This window comes from Stegostoma tigrinum, chromosome 4 (assembly GCF_030684315.1).
Source record: "Stegostoma tigrinum isolate sSteTig4 chromosome 4, sSteTig4.hap1, whole genome shotgun sequence".
Taxonomy (NCBI): domain Eukaryota; kingdom Metazoa; phylum Chordata; class Chondrichthyes; order Orectolobiformes; family Stegostomatidae; genus Stegostoma; species Stegostoma tigrinum.
In genome coordinates this window covers 26856988-26874944 of record NC_081357.1, presented here as the reverse complement: position 1 = coordinate 26874944, position 17957 = coordinate 26856988, and the positions used below count along the sequence as shown (strand labels likewise).

General features: G+C 40.4%; 1 protein-coding gene across 4 annotated transcripts in view; it reads left to right on the top strand.

Moving 5' to 3' along the window:
- Window positions 1–14902, top strand: part of afg1lb (AFG1 like ATPase b) — a 144466-nt gene extending 129564 nt beyond the window's left edge. For all 4 annotated transcript variants that reach the window (XM_048531917.2, XM_048531916.2, XM_048531914.2 and 1 more), the window contains 3 exons: window positions 9359–9499; window positions 11573–11686; window positions 13223–14902. In XM_048531917.2, the coding sequence (XP_048387874.1) occupies window positions 9359–9499; window positions 11573–11686; window positions 13223–13363 (396 nt within the window). In that variant the 3' untranslated portion in view covers window positions 13364–14902. The remainder of the gene's footprint in view (window positions 1–9358; window positions 9500–11572; window positions 11687–13222) is intronic.
- Window positions 14903–17957: the final 3055 nt, after the last annotated feature.

Genomic DNA, 17957 nt, shown 5'->3' with positions numbered 1-17957 from the left:
TATTTAACTTTAAATTCCAGAAACTTTTTTTTAAAAATTATATAGCTACCAAAGACTCTTTTATACATAATTTTGCTAATGCTTGCTTAGAGTTATTGATTGCAAGTTGCTGATCTCTTCCTCTTCTGTACTTGCACATAACAGGACAACCACTCTCCATGCTCTCAAGACACTATCTCTTCCCCCTGCCACCCCTCAAATTCCACCAAACGTTCCAAGCCTGAGCACCCCCTTTCACCTAATTCCATTCCCTGAACTCCTAGCCAATGCTGCAGCACCCTCTGACAAATATTGTAAAACCCATGAGCTGCCACCACTTTTTCTAGACTGCTGACATGCCTTTTCAAAATCTTCAGACCTGACAGCATTTCACCCACAGCAGCAAATCCTGACATTGTTCTTCTGCTTCCATCATGCAACTGCATTCAATGCCACCAAATGCTATACTCATTCCACCCCCCTCCCAAGCCAAATACAGTTACAACTGGCTTACTGTTGATAATGTAGAGAGATTCTTTTCCATATTTTCTACATCCATTGCATCTCACTGCAGATATGCATCTGTGATATTTTCAACTGTGACAAGAGCCGTCCTTATCAGAACTCTGAAGGGTCTCTTTCTGTGCTGCATGACTCTCTGACTGTACTGTTTCATCTCCAACTCTGGTGTCAAAAACTTACAATTGATCACTAACTGACGTCCAGAATTTACAAACAATGAAGTACAGTATGTCACTTGCTGTACTGCCCTAGTAAAATACAGAGGTTATATTCAAAGAACAACAAGAACTAGTTACCTTTAACAAAATGCTTTATATTAAAGTTGTGAAACAAAATGTAACACTGAATGATGTAATGAAATATTAAACCTGTGACAAAAGCTTTGTCAATGCTTTGTTTTAAAGAGCATCTTAAAGAAAGGAGGAATGAGCGAAGCATGTAAAGGAATGATTATAGGATGGAAATTCAAAAACTTATTGATAGTACAGCTGAAGGAAATTTATAGAGATTTTTGAATAGGTGAAGCCAGTGACAAGTTTGAAAATGATGATGAGAATTTCAGCTTGAGATGGGGAGGTAGTTGAGTGCGATTTGGTATGAGTAAGCATATGAATTCCAGGGGATTGAATAATATCCAATTTGCAGATGGTACAGTATGAGTGATTGCCTAAGACTTCAATAGAATAATCAAGCCTGGAGGTAGAGTCGTAGAGATGTACAGCACAGAAAAAGACCCTTTAGACCAAGTTGTCCAAGCCGAACAGACATCCTAGATAAATCTACTCCCGTTTGCCAGCATTTGGCCCATGCCACTCTAAGCTCTTCCTATTCATATACCCATCCAGGTGCCTTTTAAATGTTCTAATTGTGCCAGCCTTCACCTCTTCCTTTGGTAGCTCATTCCATGCACATAGAACATAGAACACAGCATGGGACCTTCGGCCATCAATGTTGCGCTGACCTGTGAAACCAAACTGAAGCCCATCTAACCTACACTATTCCACTATTATCCATATGTTTATCCAATGACCATTTAAATGCCCTTAAACTTGGCGAGTCTACTATTGTTGCAGGCAGGGTACTCCACGCCCTTACTACTCTCTGAGTAAAGAACCTACCTCTGACTTCTGTCCTATATCTATCACCCCTCAATTTCAGGCTACGTCCCCTCGTGCAAGCCATCTCCATCAGAGGAAAAAGGTTCTCACTGTCCACCATATCTAATCCTCTGATCATCTTGTATGTCTCTATTAGGTCACCTCTTAACCTTCTTCTCTCTAATGAAAGCAGCCTCAAGTCCCTCAGCCTTTCCTCTTAATAAATCTCCTCTGCACCCTTTCCAATGCTTCCCCATCCTTCCTCTAATGTGGCGACTAGAACTGTACGCAATACTCCAAGTGTTGCCACCCCAGAGTTTTGTACACGTGCAACATGACCTCATGGCTCTGAAACTCAAACCCTCTACCAATAAAACCTAACACGCCGTACGCCTTTTTAACAACCCTATCAACCTGGATGAAAACTTTCAGCGATCTATGCACTTTGACACCGAGATCTCTCTGCTCATCTGCACTACCAAGAATCTTTCCATTAGCCCAGTACTCTGTATTCCTGTTACTCCTTCCAAATTGAATCCCCTCTCACTTTTCTGCATCAAACTCTATTTGCTACCTCTCAGCCCATCTCTGCAGCTTATCTATGTCCTTCTGTAACCTGCAACATCCTTCCGCACTAACCATTACTCCACCGACTTTAGTGTCATCTGCAAATTTACTGACCCATCCTTCTACACCCTCATCCAGGTCATTTATAAAAATGACAAACAGCAGTGGCCCCAAAACAGATCCTTGCGGCACACGACTAGTAACTCCAGCACGCACCACACTCTGTGTGAAAAGGTTGCCCGGTAGACCCCTTTTAAATATTTCCCCTCTCATCTTAAACCTACACCCTCTAGTTTTGGACTCCCCCCACCCTGTGGAAAAGACCTTATCTATTTACCTTGTCTATGCCCCTCATGATGTTATAAGGTCACATCTCAGCATCCAACACTCAAGGGAAAATACCCCAGCATATTCAGCCTCTCCCTACAGCTCAAACTCTCCAACCCTGGCAACATCCTTGTAAATCTTTTCTGAACCCTTTCAAGTTTCACAACATCCTTCCTATAGCAGAAAGACCAGAATTGCACGCAGTATTCCAATAATGGCCTCACCAATGTCCTGTACAGCCGCAGCATGACCTCCTGACTCCTTTGCTCAATACACTGACCAACAAGGCAAGCATACCAAACTCCTCCTTCACTGTCCTATCTACCTGCAACTCCACTTTCAAGGAACTATGAACCTACACTCCAAGGTCTCTTTGTTCAGCAACATTCCCCAAGACCTTACAATTAACTGTACAAGTCCTGCCCTGATTTGCCTTTCCAAAATGCAGCACCTTACATTTATCCAAATTAAACTACATCTATCATTCCTCAGCCCATTGGCCCAGCTGATCAAGATGCCATTGTACTGTGAGGTTACATTCAATGTTCACATCCCAATCATTTATACAAATGACAAAACGTAGTGCACCCAGCACCGATCCTTGTGGCGCACCGCTGTTCCCAGGCCTCCAGTCTGAAAAGTGACCCTCCAACCACACGGTCTGTCTTATACCTTCAAGCCAAATATAGAGTGAATCAGCGGGTGGCTGAGAGTCATCTGGAAATTTTGCGAGACCTTGCCCCAGTCATCACGACTGTACAGCAGGTCAGCGAGAACCTGATGTCAAGGTGTGGTTAAAAAGTCGGGCCTCAAGGGTAGTGATCTCTGGATTACTCCCAGTGTAACGTGCCAATGAGGATAGAAATAGAAAGATAGACCAGATGAATATGTGCATGAGGAGCTGGTGTGGGGCCAGGTTTTTGAGTGTTTGGATTATTGAGATCTCTTCTGGGGTGGAGGTAACCTGTACAAGTGGGATGGGCTGCATTTGAACCAGAGGGAGTCCAATATCCTTGAGGGGAGATTTGCTAATGTTACCCAAGAGGGTTTAAGCTTGTTTGGCAGGGGAATGGGACTCTGAATTAGAGAGGGGCCATCGAGAAGTCAGGGGAAAATACATTACTCATTGAAAGCAAGTTTACTATTCAGGATAGCCAGGGGCACAGTAAAGGAAGGGGAAAGATTTCTGGTTTAAAGTGCATTTATTTCATTGCACGAGGCCTGAGTGATAAGGGAGATGAGCTCTGAGCGTGGATTGGCTCTGGGGTCTGAGATATTGTAGCCAAAACAGAAGCATGGCTGAGAGAAGGGCAGGTCTGGCAGCTCAATGTTCCAGGATACTGAAGCTACAGATGTGACAGAAGTACAAATAAGTCAGGAAGTAAGACACAACAACACATTCAACATAACATCCATATTCAAGGAACTATGAACCTGCACTCTAAGGTCTCTTTGTTTGGCAACAATCCCCAAGACCTTACCATTAACTATATAAGTCCTGCCCTGATTTGCCTTTTGATGACAGTGTCCTGTGGGGCTCTCCTGTACAGTTTTGATAACAACAGTGCTTAGAGAAGATATTCTTAAGGGGACATCAAATGAAGCCATATGGTTAGAACTTAGAAACAAGAAGGGGATGGTCACTCTGTTGGGACTGTATTATAGACCCCCAAATAGCCAGCAGGTTGTAGAGGAGCAGATGTGGAAAGTGATTGCAGATACCTGTCGGAATAACAGAGTAGTATTGGTTGGAGAGTTTGATTTTCCTGTATTGACTGGGCTGCCCATAGTGCAAGAGGCCCGGATGGAGTAGAATTTGTCAAATGTGCCTAAAAAGCTTCCTAAATCAATATGTAGAGGGCCCTAATTAGGAGGGTGCAACATTGGACCTCCTCTTGGGAAACAATGTCAGGCAAGTGGTTGAAGTGTCAGTGGGAGAGCCCTTGGGCCCAGTGACCATAACTCTCTTAGCTTTAATATACTTACAGGAAAAGATAGAACAGGTCCACAGGTTAAGGTGCTAAACTGGAGCAAGGCTAATTTTGGAGCCATTAGGCAGGATTTGCAGTGTTGATTAGATGAGTCTGTTTGAAGGAAAAGGAACGACTGGCAATGGGAGGCTTTCAAAAGTGTGATATCAAGAGTCCTGGAACAGTATCCCTGTTAGGGTGAAGGGAAAAGCTGGCAGGTTTAGGGATCCCTGGCTGACGAATCGTATTGAGGCTCGGTCAGGAAAAAGAAGGCGTACATTGGGTTTAAGCAATCCGGCTCGAGTGAATCCCTAAATGACTACAAAAAGTGTAGGAGTATACCAAGAGGGAAAGGGGGTATGAGATGGATCTGGCAGATAAGGTTAAAGATAATCCCAAGAGGTTCTATAGTGCTGACTGAGGATAGGATCATGGATGCTAAGGAAATAAGGAAAACAAGTGAGGATGTTTTGGACAGCATTCATATTACCAGAGAGGAGGCGTTTGCAGCCTTAGGTTGCATTACAGTGGATAAATCCCCTGGGCCTGATCATATTCATCCTTGGATGTTATGGGAGGCTGAGGAAGAAATTGCAGAGGTACTCGTGGAGATTTTTGCTTCACCTTCAGCCACTGGTGAAGTCCCAGAAGACTGGATGGTGGCTAATGTTGTTCCACTGTTTAAGAAAGGTAGCAAAGACAAGCCAGAGAACTGTGCCAGTGAGCCTGACAACAGTAATAGGTAAGTTATTGGAGAAGATACTGAGGGACAGGATCAACCAATGTTTGCATAGCCAAAGTCTGATTAGGGATAGTCAGCATGGATTTGTGTGCAGTAACTCATGTCTGACAAATTTTTCAGAGTTTTTTGAAGAGGTAACCAAGAAGATGAACGAAAGTCGTGCAGTGGCCGTTCTCTACGTAGACTTTAGTAAGGTTCCACGTGGCAGGCTAGCCATGAAGTTTAATCGCATGGGATCCAGGGAGAGCTAGCTAATTGGATTCAAAATTGGGCTCGATGGTAGGAAGCAGAGGGTGATGGTTGAAGGTTGTTTCTCAGACTGGAGGTCTGTGACTGGTGGTGTGCCACAGGGGTCAGTGCTTTGTTATTTGTTATTTACATAAATGATCTAGATGTGAATGTTTAAGGCATGATTAGTAAGTTTGTGGGTATTAGTTAGGAGGTATTGTTGATAGCGAGGAAGGTTATCAGAAATTACAGAGGGATCTTGATCAGAAGGGGAAGTGGGCTGAGGATTGGCAAATGCAATTCAATACAGATAAGTGTGATGTGTTGCACTTTGGAAAGTCAAACCAAGGCAGGACTTATACAGTAAATGGGGACACCCTGTGGAACAGAGGGACCTAGGAGTGCAAGTACAAAGTTCATTTAATCGGCATTACAGATGGACAGGATAGTCAAGAAGGCACTTAGCATGCTGGTCTTCATTGGTCGAGACATTGAGTATAAGAGTTTGGACATTATGTTACAATTGTATAAGTCATTGGTGAGGCTGCATTTGAAATATTGTGTACAGTTTTGGTCACTCTGATGTGGGAAAACATAGTTAAAGTGGAAAGTGTATAAAGAAGATTTACAAGGATGTTGCCAGGACTAATACACCTGAGTTATAGGGAGAGGTTGGTCAGGATAGGACCTTATTCCTTGGAATGTACGAGAATGAGGGATGACCTTATTGAGAAATCATGAGTGGCAGAGATAGGATGAGTGCATATAGTCTTTTTTCGCCAGGGATGGGGAATTGAAAATTAGACGGCATAGGTTTAACCTGACAGGGAAATTTTTAAGAAGGATCTGAGGGGCAGTTTCTTCACATAGCGAGTGGTGGATATATGGAATGGGCTGCCAGACAAAGCATTTGAGGCAATAATAACAACATTTAAAAAACATTTGGATAGGTATATGGATGGGAAGGAATTCAAGGGATATGGACCAAATGTGGTCAATTGGAACTATTTGAGAAGGCAGCATGGACTAGTCAAGGCCAAAGGCCTCTTTCCATGCTGTATTACTCTATGTCTCTGATCTGTAGAGGGTGTCGGATGCATTTGGGTCCTTGGAATATGCATAATAACAGCATTGAAAACAGTCTGATTCAACTTCAAACAGTTGCTAGGAAAAGGGATGATGTCAATAGCTAGAGCGTGGAGTTGGCAGTGGAGACTGAAAGCAATGGCTTCACTCTTCCAAATATTCAATTGGAGGAAATTTCTGCACCTGAGACAGAGGAGGGGTTAAAAGAGGTGAAGGTGAGATAGATAGAACAAGGGCCTTCAGTGTGCAGATAGAATCTAATGGCTTGATTTTAGATAATGTCATCGAGAGGTACCATGTAGACGAGAAGTAAGAGGCGAAAAGGATAAATTCCTGGGACAAAAGACAGCATAACAGTGCAGGAACAAGAAGAAAAGGAATTGCAGGTGATTCTCTTTCTGTGACTGAATAGATCAGAATGAAACCAGTCAAGTCCACCGTTGTCATGCTGTATGGGGCTGGAAAAGTGCTGGAGAAAATTTTGTGGTCAACTGTGTCCAATATTGTGTACAGGACAAGGACGGTGGGTACTTTTGTCTCAATCACAATGAATGTAATTTGTACCTTTTGTTAGGAACCAGTACGTTGAAGGGTGCAGAGGGATTCAAACACGGTCTTTTTTTTTGAAAAAACACAGCAACAAAGAACTGCAGATGCTGAACAAAATCAGAAATTGATGGAGAAACTCAGCAGGCTTGGCGGTATCTGTAGACAGAAAGCAGTTTTGGGTCTTCAGAACACTAATAAGCACTGGAGACCAAGCCCAACAATGTTTGAACGGGTCCCTCCTGATTTAGTGATGAATAGTTAATTTCGCAAAAATTGTGACATTGACTTCAGTAAGTTATTTGTGGAGTTGTAACAATGAAAGCTGCTAGATAACAGCATCCACCCAAGTGCCTCCGTGATGGAAATTCGTCAAAATAATATGGATTTTTTGTTTGAGAAGTTAGTTACCCAAATTAGGTACTATTCAGTTTATGCAGATACTATCCAATTTATTTCCTCCCAAGGATCATTTAAGCAATGACCTTAAAGGGACAAATCAGGTTAAATATAACGGCAGTAAAAACTGAAAATGCTGCAGAAACTAAGGAAGTCTGGTAGCATCTGTGGAGAGGGCAACAGAGTTAATGTTCCGAATCCAAAGAATCTTTAGAACTTCTGATTTGAAACACTAACTCTGTTTCTCTTCTCGTAGATGCTGCCAGATTTGCATGCTTTCTCCAGTATTTTCTGTTTCTATTTCAGATTACCAGCATCAGTATGAACAGCGGAATACCACAATAGGGTTTCAGATGATCAAAATGAAAGCCACAGAAAATCTGCTCAGATCACTAAATATTGGATATGTTTAGTATTATTGATGTGCTTGCAATTTAATAGTTGTGTTGTGAGCTTTCTGAAATTCAAATACTCTTGTATCATATCTTAAATTAATTTTATCAAATTGTCACCCATTTATTTTCTGTCCTTTGCCGCCATGTCAATCCAAGATAGTATTCAGACAGATCACCTAATACAGTTGCATTTTTAGCCATTATATCAGAGAGTACTGTGACTTCACCACACTCCCATTGCGTGTAGGAAGATAAACAATGGCTGCATTCTGAGTTTCAAATGTTTCTTTATTTGTCTCATCCTGTCTCCTTTTGTCTTGCACTGTTACTTCTGTTGGGTAACCTTGTTCACAATGTAATCATATTCCAGCTCATTCAGAATTTTTGCTCCCCTTTCCCTGATTGTGATGTCATCTGTAATATCTTTTTCATTCTGTCTGAAAGGCAATGCCTGAAACTTCTCATCACATTTCTCTGACTTAGAGTATTTCCAGCATATTCTTTACTCATTTCAGATTTCCAGTATCTGTAGTAGTTACTTTCAGTGCTCCTGAGGAGTGTTTTTTTTGGTCTGCTGAGATGCAGAATTCAAAAGTGGATTGTTCACTCCAATGGGGTCTGTCCTTTCAACCCTGGGATATGTCTTTGAGTCCAGTTCAGGGTGATGGTGCTATCTGCTGTGTATAAATGAAATTGATTTGAACAGCTTTAATGTGGTTCCCAATCGGTTTGGTTACTGATTCTGATGCATTGTGTTCACCAAATGATCACTTGATTCAACTGCCACACCCAGGTGTAAATAGTCTTTTTGTTGCCAAATGTACAGTTTTTTTTATAACTGATAAACATGTTCAAAGAAACCAAAATGAATTCTAATATTTTTCTTTAGGGTTGCTCATGGCTGTATCCAGAATATTGGTTGTTCATTTATGGACATTCTAGGACAAGCATGGTGCATTGGCTGCTCTATTTGGCTCCAATGTGAAAACTTGTCAAATCAAATTGAGATTGAGTTGAATAAATGCCGAAGGAGTATGGAGAAAACATACAGGTGTAATGACACTGACGTTAAAACAGAATAGAAGCATCCGTTTATCCCAGGTCAGGGGGTAGGAATGTGCAGATTATGGGATCATACTCAAAGTTGCTGGAAAATCTCAGCAGTCTGGCAGCATCTGTGAAGAAAAAAAAACAGAGTTAATGTTTTCAGGTCCAGTGACCGTTCCTCAGAGCAGAACAAGACCCGAAACATTAACTCTGCTTTTCCCTTCACAGACGCTGCCAGACCTGCTGAGCTTTTCCAGCAACTTTGTTTTTGTTACGGATTTACAACATCCGCAGTTCTTTTGGTTTTTAGGGATATCATACTGTTCTGTTTCATATCTTTATTTCGTTTCAATAACGGGACTTACTGTTGAAGATAAAACAAAAGTAAAGCTGCAGCCAACAAGCACCAGAATGACAGCTCATTTTAAAATCTGGCTCTACTTTAAATTCCAGCCTCTTGGAGCAAGTGACTACCTGGAAATGACTAAACACTTTGACACTGTATTCATTCGGAATATACCAACGCTGACTTTGGCAAAGAAGACTCAAGCACGACGCTTCATCACTCTCATTGATGCCTTTTATGATCACAAGGTTGGATTTGCTTAGATCACGCTAGATCTTTTGATGAAAGATCATAATGTGTTTCATCTTTGCACCTACGGAATTAAATATTTTCGTTCACACTTGCGTTTGTTAAATGTGCTTCATAGCATTGTACAACACTGAAGATTCAGTTCGTTTAGTCTGCACCTGCTCCTTTTCCACTCCTTGGCTTTTTCCTGACTTTCAGGTGCTAGCTCCATACTCTGACTTTCCCAGCAATTTCCTGTCTAGCAACCCTTTGAACAACACTCATTCCCGTCTCTCCAAGCACATTTTAATGGCTGAACAGTCAACTCTTATCCTAAAGCCCTCTTGTAACCAGACTTCATCGTCACCCTCCTTTAATATCATCCTTCCCTTTTCACCATACAGTTAACAGACCTTCACACTTCTCTGTCCCTTGCAGAAAAACAAGTGCATAACTTGGCAACTGTGAGTTGGCAAGGGCATAACATGTGGTGCCCCTCCAATGGCTCTTTTATCAATCCCTGGCAATGTATGTCTTGTTCAGGAGGCTACAGATGTCAATGACAACTTGCCATAAAAGTATGAATCTGGATCATTGGTGCTCAGAAATTAACAGCTCACCACCTTCTCAAGGGAAACTAGGGATGGGCAATAAATGCTGACCCAACCAGCAATGTTCACAAATCATGATTGAATACAAAAAAAAAACATGTTGAGGGAACAGCCTGTAAACCCTTTGTTTAGATCTCACCTCCTTCCAGCTGAATAGCAATCCATGCCCATTTCCTCTGTCCTATGGAGGTACGTGGCTGAGGAGAAGGCAGCTGGTACTAAGTGGTATTCTGCTCTTGCCTTCTCCCCAGAGATGGGACATGCAAATGCTGTACTGAAGGCTGGCAGGAGGAGAGAGCACCTGAAGGCGAGTCAAGTGATGGATGAAATGTCTTTCCAGGAAGTTAGCAGTCACTTATAAGTCATGCTAATACTGAGAGAAGAGGTTTTTGGAAAAAAATCTTTTCGCTAGATCTAGGTCTGAACAAAGCTATACTGAAGGAGCTCTTCCCACTTTGCTTTTGCTTTGGTGACCATGAAAGTTGTGGAAAGGTTGAGACACTCATGTCTTGGCTTAGAAATCCAGAGCTGAAGATTATAGTTATTCTTTTTCATTATCTTAATTATTTACCCAATCATAGAGGATGTGGGCCCCAATTTTGATTCCAACATATATTTCAGGGAATTTAATTCCAGACATGAAAACCCATCTCGCACATCTTCATGCCTTAGAACAAGTCCCCAGTCGTGGTGGGAGCAGTCAGACAAGTGTTCTGTGAACAGATACATCTAGCAGAGAAAATCAATTAAATATGTCAGAAACACAATTTCAAATTAAAATTTTTGATGAGCTGATTGAGGATGTAATCTCAACCCTGGTCATTTACAGTCGTTAAGACTCACACATGTGAAGACCTTGCTCCAATTGCATGATGTGACCAAGACAGTTAACTAACAGCTTATGTATGCAAATAGAAGTGTATGAAAGTTTTTAAGATACCTCCCAAATTTCACATTGAACCATTCAAATTCTTGTTCTTGCATTTTGTGATTTCAATCCAAATCCCTTGAATGAAGTCCATCTTTTTAGCACAAATTCGGGTAACAGTTCTATAAAATAACTGATTGTAAAAGCTGCAATTATTGTTACCTGTTCCCTGAAAAAACATTTTTTGTCATTAGTGTGGTCACTAATCTGGCCTGCTGACACTGATCATTTTACACTACACAAAAAATTGCTCATGGAACAATATACTGTATATTCGTTTATATATAATTTTTAGAGTATGTTATATGATCTTACAATATGAACCACTGCTGTTGATAGTGAAGAAGTAGGGGGCCATAGTCTTATGAATGTTTCATAATGAACTCCTGATGAGAACAAAGACTTAGTTTGAGGCGATGGTCCATTCATTTGTCATGATCCATCATGTGCTGTTCACGTTTCCAAAATATGAGTAAACTTTGTGTTAAAATTTAATGCAGCCTTTCCAGTTTTGTTAAGTTATAAAGCATGTGAATTTTCTTACTTTCTAAAAGGTCAGGGTTGTTTGCTCAGCTGCAGTGCCATTGGAGAGAATATTTGTTCAGAAGGATCACGACAGTCATGAAGATGATGCCAGAGTCTTCATAGATGACCTAGGATTGGAACAGGTGAGTTGTATTTTATTTCCCTCTCCTGGATCTCTGCATGTTATTGTTCTGGTTCTGTCATGGGCAGGCAATTGGCCTCCATTGGCATTCAGCCTCTTGATATAAGACTGTTAAGGTCAGAAGCCCAGCCCATTACTTGCTCTGTGTTCCTGCTTCACAAAAGTTGTGTAGTCTGGGAAAATCCACTTACTAATATAATTGGGTCAGAAAATGGTGGCAGTCACATTAAAAAACAAGCTTTTGAATACTGATTTACGTTTTGGTTGTAACGTGGTTTTGTCATTACTTTCATACATGGTCTAAAATTTAATTAAAGATACACCAGATAATTTGCCAAATTGAGCAGACAGAATATGGCACTTTGTATTTTATTCGAAGAGGAAACATGTAAAATTGCCAGAAAAGGCAGCAAACCCAAGGACTGAGATGTTTATTTTGGAAGGGAAAACCAAAGAACAGTATTATTTGAATGGAGATTATTTGAAAAGCTGCAACATCATTGGACTTGGGGATACTTGGGCATGAAGCACAGAAAGTGACCAGACAGATACAGCAAGTAATCAGGATGGCTAATGGAAAGTTGGCCCTTATTTCAAGGGAGTTGGAGGAGGGAATTCTTAGTGAAACTGTACAAGGTGCTGGTGAGAGCATGTAGGGAGTTCTATGAGCAGCTTTAGTCCCATTATTTAAGAAAAGATATTATTTAATTGGAGGCAGTTCAGAGCAGGTTCACTGGAATAAATGGATTGTTTTATGAGCAAAGGTTAAACAAGTTGGCAGCCTACTCATTGGAGTTTGGAAGGTGATCTGATTGAAACTTGTAGGATTCGAAAGGGCCTTGACAAGGTAAATGCGAAGAGGATGTTTCCCCTCAAGAGAGAGTCTAGGACTAGAGGGCACAGCCTCGAAATAAAGGGGTGCTAATTTAAGACTGAGATAAGAAGGAATTTATTCTGTCAGTGGATCAAAAACCTTTGGAACTTTTTGAAGAGAATGCGGGCGTATAGTGTTGAGATAGAGCCATTTAAATGCTTCATTTTGCTGTTGTCAGTGTTTTCCTCACACCAAGGGGAAGGCCCACACCTATCAGAATGCCTGGAAGATTTAACTGTGTGACAAGTGGGAGGAGAGTCCTTCTTTACAGGGCCCTTAGGCCCATTGGAGGCAACAACAACCTTTGTCCCCACGCAGTCCCCTCACTACAACACTCGACCTAAGTTACACATAGTTCAGCCTTCTTATTGGCAACTTAGTGTATTACATATACATCAATATGGTAAACTTTGTCAAGACTAGAAACATTATGATGGATATTAAAGGAGTAAAATCATTCTCATGGTGTTTAGGCCATTATCTGCATTGCTGCTCTTAATCCATTGACATTAACATGTTATCAACTTGTCAAATTCACGACTATGAAATGATAATGTGTGTTGCAATTGCAGAACTACATTTGATTCCTGAATGGCTGTGATCTTCATGGCACAAAAATTGCTGTTGAATAATTTTGACCCAATTGCTTTTATTTCTTCATAGACTAAAGTGGAAGACCTTTCAATATTTTCTGGAGCAGAAGAAATCTTCGCATTTCAGCGCACAGTCTCACGGCTCACAGAAATGCAGACTGAGCAGTACTGGAATGATGGAGACAGGGGAAAGAAGGACTCTGCTGAGTGAAAGCAAATATAAATCTATGAAACAAATTCAGCAACAGATCAAATTTTAACTTAATTTAAGAACTGATGTGTAATCATACTTCATTTGTTCACTCTTCACTCTAAGGACCATTGATATTCTTCAGTACAGTGGTTTCAAGATTTGCTGGGCCCAAACTGCCAGTGTTCAATGGTTTTGACATTATGGGTAATCTAAGCACAATGTTATCTATCCACTACTTCCTGATTCATTTCTTCATGCTGCACTTCTTTATCTTGGTATTATTTCCATGTTCTGAAACTTTGATCTCACATCAAGGCTGCTCCTAGAAACATGGTAAGAAGTCATGGAACAAGAAAAAAGACACGACCACTCCTTCCACAGATTATGCACTATTGTGGGCTTTATTCCATTAATTTAACATCCTTGGGAAGTTTTACATGGATATTTTGGGCATTTGTATATTTAAACTCCAGAAATAAAACAGTTTTATTGCAGTCTTCAGGGAACCTTTTCTCTCTGTTTGATGGTCGTGGTGAATGGGAGGCAGCGATAGAAAGTTAATTAATATTATAACACCCGTATATAAAACTCAGTTTGACATGCAGAGATCTACAGGGGACACAGGGAGATATCTCTGTCCCTCAGTGTTACTATCAAAAGCATTGAGCAAATATGGATATGAACAAGTAGCTCAGCAGCTAAGGAAGACTGAAGATTAATTTTCTGAAAAATCAGCAGCATTGATTGATGAAAGAGACACCCAGAAAAGAGGGATGATAAGATCAGAAAAGAAGAGGAACACAAATACAGTATAATGGGACTCCAGCAGCAGGGAGTCACAGTGAGGAAAGGCTTTAAGCAGAGGCTCAGTTGTACAAAAACCTCCCAGTATATGTAGCAAGTGAGAGCAGCTAGAGCAGTTGAATGAACCCTGTTTGGAAAGAAAAGGGTATCACTGGGGGAAGGAGGGCTCATGGGAAGAGCAGCCAAACAAAGGATTTCTCAATGCAATGTAAATCACAGGCTATTCCATACCTGTACCTCTGTACCTGTAAATATCTCTGTTTAACCTTAATCTTCCTCCATATTTACAATGACCTGATACCTGTGGAATAAAGAATCCTTGCTTCATGATCTTTGAGCCATTCGTGTGTGTTCAAAACTCCTGTTACAGCTGACCTCCTGTGTTCCTTCAATGCCAAATAATCTACGGAATATAAATGGGTTTTAGAATCCTTATTTATATATGCAAAATGTCTTCCCTCAATCAAGCATGGGCATTACATTCTGAGTTTTTTTGGCTTTCACCAATTTTGCTGGTGAGGCATTGTCAGGAAGGCTGTATTGTGAAATATGAGCACTGCAAGATTGAAATACTGAACTAAATTTTACTCCTTTTAATATTTCTAGAATATTCCAATTCCTAGATTGTTAGGGCTAATTATAATTATAGACTACCACTCTACTATTAACCAATTGATGAGTGGCATGGAGAAACAGTATGGAAAATCTTTAACTAAGTTAAGTATAGAGTGAATTTATAAATGAAGGGATTAAGAAGAAGTAAACATCATTGCCTGAATAGTAAGGAATTCATATGTATATTCATTCTTTATATTTCAGGCAAGTTTTATGCAAATTATGTTACTTTTAATTGTTACTTTTAATTGATTCATAAATCTTTGACTGGGGATTTTCTCCTGTTTTGATGAGTTTACTACTTGTGTTCACCTTTCTGTCCACCCTGTCAGCCTCCCTGCTAGTTACTAAGGAAAAGTAATTATTCGATACTTCTGCCGTTTTGCTGTAAGTTTCTGTCAGTTTACTAGTGAGTGTCTCGGTGCCCTATCTGAATCCTGTTTTGTTGTTGTTGAAATGCCTGTAGAATATTTCCCTTTTTTTTTAATCCATCAAAAGTTAATTTTATGATTCCTGATTATTTTCCTTGTTTGTTTTTCTTCTTTACTCACCATTTTTAAATTTCCATTTTGTCATTTCCTTTACTTACGTAATTAAGAGACCTTTCATTTAGTTTGAGTCTGCGTTATTTCTTTATTCATACATGGATTTTCATTCATAATGCTCTTGTTTTTAGAGGAATGCATTTGTCATGAACACTATTAAACATCATGTTCAATATGACTTTACGCAGAGAGTTGTGAGAGCATGGAATGCGTTGCCAGCAGCAGTTGTGGAAGCAAGGTCATTGGGGTCATTTAAGAGACTGCTGGACATGTATATGGTCACAGAAATTTGAGGGTGCATACATGAGGATCAATGGTCGGCACAACATTGTGGGCTGAAGGGCCTGTTCTGTGCTGTACTGTTCTATGTTCTATGTTCTATATTTTCCACTGTTCCACTGTCTCTGTGCTTGTCAATATTTTTCTCCTTTATTTTGCCTAATTCCATTGTCTTGTTCAAATCTATTTTTTGTCTTGTATCTTTTTCAATCATTACCATAAACCTTATTAAGTTGTGATCATCATTTCCCAAATATCATGTTTACCTCTCCTATCCATTTTGATTCACTTTTGACTGTTAAATGCCCAAGTGATTGCTCTTGGCATTTTTTTTTTGCATACTAGGTAAGAAAGTCCTCCTGTACACTGTACAATAATATTAATTTCTTGCCAGTTTATTTGAGTAGTTGAAATCTCCCTTTTGTTTTGAAAATATTTCTTAATTCCTTTACACTTCCATGTGGTTTGTAAAATGCCCCTCGTGTGTGATCAATCCCTTCTTCACCCACATATTTTCAGCTTCTAACTGCCACCTCAGTCTTCACCCAACTAAAGAAGAAAATATTTGAAGATCGGGACCTCAAATCCATGGCTTAATTTAAGTTTACTGGGAAGCAGTATTACATTTCAGAAGCTCGAAGAACCAAGGACAGACAAGGATATGCCGCTTTGTTATGTTCCATCAGTCTTTGACACCTACAGCCTACATGTCTGGCATCATACTGGAATCAAAATTCATATACTAATTTATTCGTTTGTATGATAGGTGTGACGGGTTTTGACTGTTTGTAACAAGCAAGGCATTTGTGCCCAACCAGAATCACATGAAAATTCACAGCACCAGTTTCTAGCATTCAATGTGGTTCTGCAATTGGACATTTGCCAATACCAAAAGGTCAGTTTCCATGCTGTGTGACTCTATGACTCTAATACTGAGTGTGCAAAGATTTATGCTGACAACTAAGATTGTTGATCAGGGTCAAAGAGTGGCAGACTTGTGCGTGTGCTGAAAGGTATGTAAATAATGCAGAGGATCCTGTTTTTTGTAGACAGTGAGAACAAGTACACACTCTGACTGTTTTAACATAACAGAATGGTTTATGACCGCTTGCTGCTTCTCAAGGCAATGTCTTCCCCAATCACCCTGCCAAATTTAAAATAAAAGTCAAAGCCTGACTGTTAACTGTTATTATCATTAAATGATGCACTCTCCATGGAAATGCATCTGCCAATCTGAGTCCAAATTGCTAACCAGTCAGCACTCTCGTGCAGTATAAACATTTTACCCTTCAATTCATTGAATTGAAAATGGTCCTGATAACTGCAAGATGAAAAACTTCAACAAAATAAGCCTTTTTTTATCTGCAATACTCAAGCTCTGTACTAATGAACAACCATTTGTATACTAATATTTGGTGACTAATAAACCGGAATATCTAGATACCTTTGTATATCAGAATTCTGTCATTGTTCTTACTTAAGAAATACTCTACTTTTTGATTCTTCCTGTCAAAGAGAGTGACTTTACATTTGTCCAGATTATAATCAATCTGCCAAATTTTTGCTAACTCAAAAGGCTGTGAGGCTCAGTGGTTAGCACTGCAGCCTCACAGCGCCAGGGACCCGGGTTCGATTCCAGCCTCGGGCAACTTTGTGTGGAGTTTGCACATTCTCCCCGTGTATGTGTGAGTTTCTTCCGGGTGCTCCGGAGGATCCAAATATCCAATCCAAAGATGTGCAGGCTAGGTGGATTGGCCATGCTAAATTGTCCCATAGTGTTCAAGGGTGTGTGGGTTATAGGGGGATGGGTCTGGGTGGGATGCTTCAAGGGGCGGTGTGGACTTGTTGGGCTGAAGAGCCTGTTTCCACACTTGGGAATCTAATCTAATCTAATCAAATTATCTACATCTGCAAAGTTTTCACATCTTGACAACATGTATTCCTCTGTCTTTGAGTCATATGCCAATTTAGCTACCCTGCCTTTGATCCACACATCTAAGTTGTTGATATAAATTGTAAAGAGCGGAAAGCCCAACACAACCATTGCAGGACTCCACTGGTCACACCCTTTCAACAAGAGAGATGCATTTATGAATACTTTGTTTGCCAGACAACCAAACTTGTATCCATGCTCACATTACTCCTAGACCCTGAACTCCTCCTTTACATGTTAACTTTTTATATGGCACCTTATCAGGTGCCTTCAGGAGATCCAAATGCAGTATGCTGACAATGCTTTGACAAAAGCATGCTGGCGCTTCCAATTAACAGTGTCCAGCAATAACTCCTTAATAAACAATTCCAACCCCTTCCCATGACAGGCATCAGACTAACTGGCTTACAGATTCCTTCTGCCTCCATCCTTTCTT